The sequence below is a fragment of the Notolepis coatsorum genome, assembly GCF_963971535.1.
Source record: "Notolepis coatsorum genome assembly, chromosome: 9".
NCBI classification, from domain to species: domain Eukaryota; kingdom Metazoa; phylum Chordata; class Actinopteri; order Aulopiformes; family Paralepididae; genus Notolepis; species Notolepis coatsorum.
This window is the reverse complement of record NC_140173.1, coordinates 69948717-69955565: the sequence shown is the minus strand read 5'-3', so window position 1 is coordinate 69955565 and position 6849 is coordinate 69948717. Positions and strand designations below refer to the sequence as shown.

General features: G+C 47.5%; 1 protein-coding gene across 1 annotated transcript in view; it reads right to left on the bottom strand.

Moving 5' to 3' along the window:
* Nucleotides 1-552: 552 nt before the first annotated feature.
* The window catches only part of ogfrl1 (opioid growth factor receptor-like 1), a gene marked incomplete at its 5' end in the record, with an annotated part of 20332 nt that continues 14035 nt past the window's right edge, over nucleotides 553-6849 (bottom strand). The window contains one exon of the mRNA XM_084321448.1: nucleotides 553-1216. Within this exon, the coding sequence (XP_084177574.1) occupies nucleotides 700-1216 (517 nt within the window). The 3' untranslated portion in view covers nucleotides 553-699. The remainder of the gene's footprint in view (nucleotides 1217-6849) is intronic.

The window sequence follows — 6849 nt, the reverse complement described above, 5'->3', positions numbered from 1 at the left end:
CAAAACACAGCTTTCAAGTCAGCAGGGGAAGATAATGTGGTGTAGGACAGTATTGCTACGACTATCTAACCCCCCCCCCCCCCCCCCATCTCAATCCCCCGCTGGGATCTCCAGGGGCCCGGCAGCGATACCATGTTATTAGCACCATACCAGAGTCACGATATTGTAATATCAAGATATTGCGATATATTACTTATTTTTCAACTGCGAATTATGTCCCCAACGGAAGTAAAAAATATCTATACATCATCTGTTTTATCTAAAGAGATGTTTTCAGTCTGTTCACATCACACAATTTTTTCTTTTAAATTTCATTATTTTTCCAGTGTATCGATATAATATCAGCACGCAAAACATGGCGATGTATCGGTGTATACATTTGTTCTCCCCACGCCTACCAACTACCCCCTCCTCCCCCTCCCACTCCCCCTCCTCCTCTGGTGAACCCCCAGTGACACCTCCCTTCACATTAACAGTTTGTGGCACCTGTACAGAGCTAGTCTACGTCCTGCCAGCTTCCTCTACCAGCGCGGCTGTAGCTACTATGGGAGATCTATGCGCATCGTTGTATTTTCCCAGACGTATCTCAGTTCAAAGATCAACTCGGAGGAGAAGGCGATGATCTCGGGAGCGTTCAGACACGCCTGGGAAGCTGCCGTTACAGTTCACGCTTGGCTCAGTGTAGCGTGGAACAGCCCCCTAGAGTGGAACAGCTTCGCTGTACATGCTCCTCTCCCCCCTCACTCCTGCCAGTGTCAGCGCCCCCTCCAGGCTGGAGATCACAGTGCACCCCTTCCCGTCGATTCGTCCGAGTCCCCTGGCCGAGTCTCGAGGCGCCGCGGAGTCGCGCATGAACGCCACGCCCTCCTCCGCCTTCCTCTGCTGCTCCGGGGTGGGTGCCGGCGCCCTGATCCCACTGCTCCCGGCGCCGCCGCCGCCTCCTCCGACGGTGCGTTTTCTAGGCGGGGGCCCCCAGAGAAAGGCGTGGGCGGGCCGGTAGTGCAGGCGGGCATAGCGCAGGAGACGCCGGCGCGCAGCGGGGAGGCGGATGGTGTAGACATAGTACTCCAGCGCGCTGTGCTGCATGTTGGGCAGGGTGGCCTGGCAGACAGACTCCTCCAGCAGGAGGTGCACCAGGGGAGGCTTGAAGGACTCGTAGCCCAGCTCCCCAAGGGACTTCAGGATGCGTGTGATGCGCAGGTAGTTGTGTTGAGACCTGGAGAGAGTGAGAGAGTGAGAGTGAGAGTGAGAGAGAGAGAGATAATTACATTACATTCAAATGTATTGTCATCATACAGCACAAGTACAGTACAACTAGGGCTGGGCGATATGGCCTCTAGTCTAAATGATATTGCGATATCACGATACACGATATATCACGATATTTTGACATTTCCTCTACAAAATTTGCATGCGAATCAAGACGAGTGCTTTCGTTGGCGAGTTGAAGCTGGGGGGACGCCCATAAACACACACATGGCCTCTGTTGATAAACTTTCCATCGGATTTAATGAACGAGGTATTGGACTTTGTTAATCGTGTCAATGACTGCCTCGGATGGTCTGTCACGTCTGTCTTCATGCCTTTCAAAATGTTCGGTTGCTATTGCATGCACTTATCTGTGTGTCATTATACATAATTTTTTGTGTGCATGCTTACCAACTATTTTGCCTGTTTTATTGCAACACTACTGTAGCAGCCTGAATATTCTACTAAGTATTCAGAAGTGCTAACTAACTGTTACTTTCCCTGTGTGTGTATAACGTGTGATAAACAGTGTTCCTTTGGATAGCTCGCCCAGTCTAATAACGAGGTGAGGTGCTACTCTTCTCCGGCTTCAGTATGGATCAATAACAATAACATTGAAGCACCTTTTCCCTTTCTGGAGTGGTCTTAGAGTGGGATCAGTGGCGGTTGCCAGCAGGGGGCGAAGTGGCAGTGGTGGCAGGTGGAGCGGAGGAGAGAGGAAAGCAACGAGGAAGAGGGAGTTACCTGGGGGCGAGAGGACCAGGAAGCTCTCTTCGGCAGTGGACTTGACCGTGAACAGTCGCAGTCACAGCGGGCGTGTGCTCTGGAAGAGCCCCGTTGCAGAAGTTATGAGGAGAGCCCCGTTGGAACGAGCAACGGGTGATAAGAAGTACTTGCTAGTTGACGGGTTATCCTAGAAGTACCAGCGATAGTGTGTGAGTAAGCGATACAGAACGAAGGACTAACGGCTAGAGTTAACGGGACTAACGTCTATAGTTAACGGGTTATAGTAGTAAGTGTGCGGTGTATTAGCATGCTGCTAACGGCTCCGTCTGACTCCAGTAGACTACCGGGCGCGCTGCGCTGAAGACCGGTGGTATAGTCAGCCACGTTGCGTTAGTAGTACAACCGATATAGCAGGAGGGTGCATCCAGACCCGAAGTTTAGCTGTGTTTAGGGTAGTAACAGTATTAGCAGTTCGCGCGACAGCAGCAAGCAACAGCCAGCAGTGGACGTTCCCCAGACGTTACAGAGGACGCCTCTTCCCACCAGCAGAGGTCGCCATCACAGCACGCTCCTCCAGCTAACCACTGCCCATGCTGTTCGCCCAGCCCGCTGGCTGTGCTCGCGGGATCGCCGATACCATCTTGTCACCTGGACGAGAGGTGATAAGAGTGGGTCCGCCATCTTGGCTAAGTACGAACGGTACCTCGTGTATCCACATCAACGTCCATTCAAGTGAACGCTAACAACCAGTGTCTAAGGGGTACCCCAAACAATTTAAGCCGGCTTTAGTGTAGGTTTTATTTTGGTAACGTGGGCCCACATTTACTTGGTTTTCTTTTGGTATTTTATTATTCTTGTTATTTGAATTCCCAATGTTTCTCTACTTTATGCCTGGGTCTCCCCTAGTACAAGCGGGGTGTTATTAATGTATTGAGCACGCGGTGCCTATGGTGGGAATAGTTTCCCCTACATTATCAGTGAGAGCACCCGGTGCCATGTATGAATAAATCTGAAGTATTAACTGTAACTGATAACCTGCCCAGGCTTCAATACAAAGTAGACCTTATTGGGAGCACTGTGTGTGTGTGTCTGTTTCTTCCATTTGCTAATCTAACCCCTGGGTAAATATTGTGACTGCATAATTATTTAACCCTTACACCCCATTCACAGAATAGCATTTGAAGGGTCTATACAGGTGGTCAAGGAAGGGTACTGCTTAAAGGGAAGCCCAATAATACTATTGAACTGACAGTCACTGGGTGTGGGAGGGCTGTCGGAGGTACTGGGGGAAGTGAGAGTGTGTGGGCAGCTACTGCTGACCGCCTTGGCCGAGGGAGACCAGAGTACCAGTCCCCAGGTTAGTAAATCCTGGGCCCCATTCACTCCTGCTGCAAGCCCTCCAGAACGACGTTCCGGGCCAAAGACGGGGGTACATATAGGTCCAATTCTATAGTATCCTACTACCCAGTGTCTGTGTACTACTACTCCCACAAGCAGGGATAATCCACCCTTCTACATTTGGCGTCACGAACAGGATCAACATCCTACTCCACTTCCTTGACAGACCAGTAGAGAGACCATGACGTCCGACGAAGGGACCCGAGCCGCGCAGGAGATAGCGGCGAAGATGGAGGAGCTGCAGGAGAAGTGCCGGACGCAGGCGGCACTCCTAAAGCAGGGGGCCGACGCTGTGAATGAGTTGACCGAGCAGGCACTCCAAGAGAAGCGTTGATGCCCTGGCGGACAAAGCCCATCGGCAAGCAGGTCTCCTAGACCGACAGGCGCTGGCCCTGGAACAGACACAAGCCGCCCTCAACAGGGAGGGCCGTGAATCCTGCTCGCCCCCCTCGCAGACGTGTATGTCCAGCGGGACCGGAAATGCAGCGAGTTTGGAGGAGGAAGAGAGAGAAGAGAGTCGCCGGTGGAGGACTGGATCCGAGAAATGAAGGCCCATTTCCGGACCAGCAGAGTGCCCGGTGATGAGCAGGCGGAGTGCATACAGCAGCACTTAAAGGGGGAGGCAAGGCGGACGGTGCGCTTCGTCCTGGAGGGAACCGCCCCAGGGCCGGACGCCCTGTTTCGCGTACTGCGAAATATAGGTCCAATTCTATAGTATCCTACTACCCAGTGTCTGTGTACTACTACTCCCACAAGCAGGGATAATCCACCCTTCTACACTACTATCACCGACATCTAAGAAGCGAGATCCCCCCTTGAATGGCCCTTCTAAGGTTTCTCTCCTCCACATTGCCTGTGGTGCATTTTTTCCTATTGCTAGGTTTTAGTGAGTTTTTCCTTACCTTCGCGTGGGGTATGTCTGGGAGTGTTGCATTCATTTATTTTTTATTTATTTTAATTTTTTTGGACTTCATGGTGTTTTTGTTTTGTTCTTGATTTATTGTGATGTTTCTTCTTGACTTGTTTAAAGAAGACGTGTCCGGCCCATTTGGACATTAACGTGTGTTGTCGGGCCTTACAAATACATTTTATTTTATTTATGCGTCTTTATGGGTACGTTTTTGACTAGTTGTTTATTTATAATGTTTGTGTGTGGTACAGCCCTGTTGAACAGTGAAACGTAGCATTCAAATAACGTTACTGTCACCGCATTTAAACGGCATCATAACCAGCTTACAATTCCGCAATGATTTAGAATAAGCTTGGTGCATTGGACCGGAAACCGGGGGGCATTAGACGTGAGAAGAAGAAATCGTAGTCCTAAAACAGAGGAGACCCAGGGCTTTTGAATTGCGTCTAGACTCTAGATTTTATAAAACTACACCAGCGGAAGTCCAACAGCGGAAGTCCAACCATATCAAAATGTTCTGACGTTTTTCATGTTTATATCGCACAGGTCGAACACTATTAGTCTTAGAGCTGCCGCGATTACCGCATTACCGCGGTATCGCTGTTACATCACGTCCACCGCAAGTGTAGGCTGAATACCGCATCACCGCTGTTTTTTTATAATAATAAATAAAGTTTCTCCTCTCGTTGGGCTTGCGGCTCTGCAGATATACCCTACTCCTCTATCGAGGTTCCAAGCGACCCTATTGGGTACCAGAAAAGTCACGTGAAACATTGCAGACCACTGATTGGTCAGAAGAGAGACGCGTCACACTTTGGAGCATCTTGCAGTGCTTTTACTTCCTGAATCTCAGCCATTGATCAGAGCTCAGTCACAACACGGCTAATAGTACGTTAGCTCCCACCGGAGACCGGAGTCCGGAGTCGATTACCGTCGCTCCTCAGGGAACGAGGCATAATGATTTTACTGCAACGAAATGTTATAATAAAAGCCCTTCGTTCTATACACTTGTCTGATTGAAAACTTTATTAACAGACCGCAGAATGGGTACAACTCGGCACGCTCTGAGCAAAGAAAGGAACTAAGATATGAATTGAGTAACGCTTGCCTTGCTATGGTCCGGTAAATACGAACGTGTAACTATATAACGTCAATGCCACAAAACGAATGCCTTTGTAATCATAAGTAGTAACGTTATAATAATAATAATAATAATAATAAGAAAGGGTCGGGGGGGGTAACCGGCGGGCGCGCCGCTACCACACCTGCCCGCGACACAGAGGGGAGACTTCGAATCCGTGTTTCACTTTTAATAGCGAATGCGTGCATGCCGAATCCCAAACAATATTCATGCTGCAAAGTCATCCTCTAAAGATAGACATTTAGACTAGAGGCAGGCTATATGCTATAAAGAGTAGACTACAAAAAAAAATGCATTCACCTTTTTTTTTTTTTTTGTGTGTGTGCGGTAATACCGCGGCGGTAGGAAATATTTAGCAAATTTGTGCGGTAAGGAAAACATCAATACCGCGGCAGCTCTAATTAGTCTATTATATATAGCCCTGCAACAAGCGTTCTATATTATTATTCTATAATACTATTTCAAATTGCATTGGTCCGGATGGGAGAATTCAGTACTGTATCTACAAAACCTTCTGTTTAATCATCTTCCCTTTATTCATTTCCTTAGATTTTTTTTACATCTCAAGAAGGTACTGAACGAGATCAGTGGCAGTTTTTCATGTCTGGTCATTCTTAGCATAGTGTTATTCACTGTCAAAGATGCAATGAAAAATCATAATTCATATTCTCCTTTGTTTCATCACAATTTAAGCAAGCCTAGTAATAGACACAATATGTCTGACACTGGGAATACATTCACTGAGGTAGATGTCCCTAGATACCAAGAACATGCAAAAAATTATAGTGGCGTGGGTTAGGGCTGCACGATTAATCGTTTTTTAATCGAAATCGCGATTTGGAATGATGCAATTATCAAATCGCCACGCCTGCAATTAAATTTTTTTTTTTTTTTTTTTTTTTTTTTTTAACCAGGAAGTCCCATTGAGATACAAGATCTCCTTTGCAAGGTAGACCTGGCCAAGATGACAGCAATAACATTTGCAATACATCACACAGCAATAAAATGTGCGATACATCACACAAGAACATAATAAATGTGCATGTATACAATACATCACATGTAAACACAAAGCAGAATAGTCTACATGATAGTAAAAGTGTATAATACAGGGTAATACAGTAATTTTGCAGTTGGGACCCGACTACAGAAAGCAGCAACATTCTTGTAATTTTTTTTTTAAATATGTTATAATCGCATCGCAAATCGCAATCGCAATATCTGTCAGAATAATCGCAATTAGATTATTTCCCAAGGTGTCCCCTGCTGTATTCTCCTAAAATCCACAATCAGATCTTTGGTTTTACCAATGTTCAGGAGTAGGCTGTTATCCCGGCACCAGCGTGCCAGTACATCAACCTGCTCCCGGTAGGCCTTCTCGTCATTGTTAGAGATCAGCCCCACCACCAGCGTGTCGTCCGCAAAC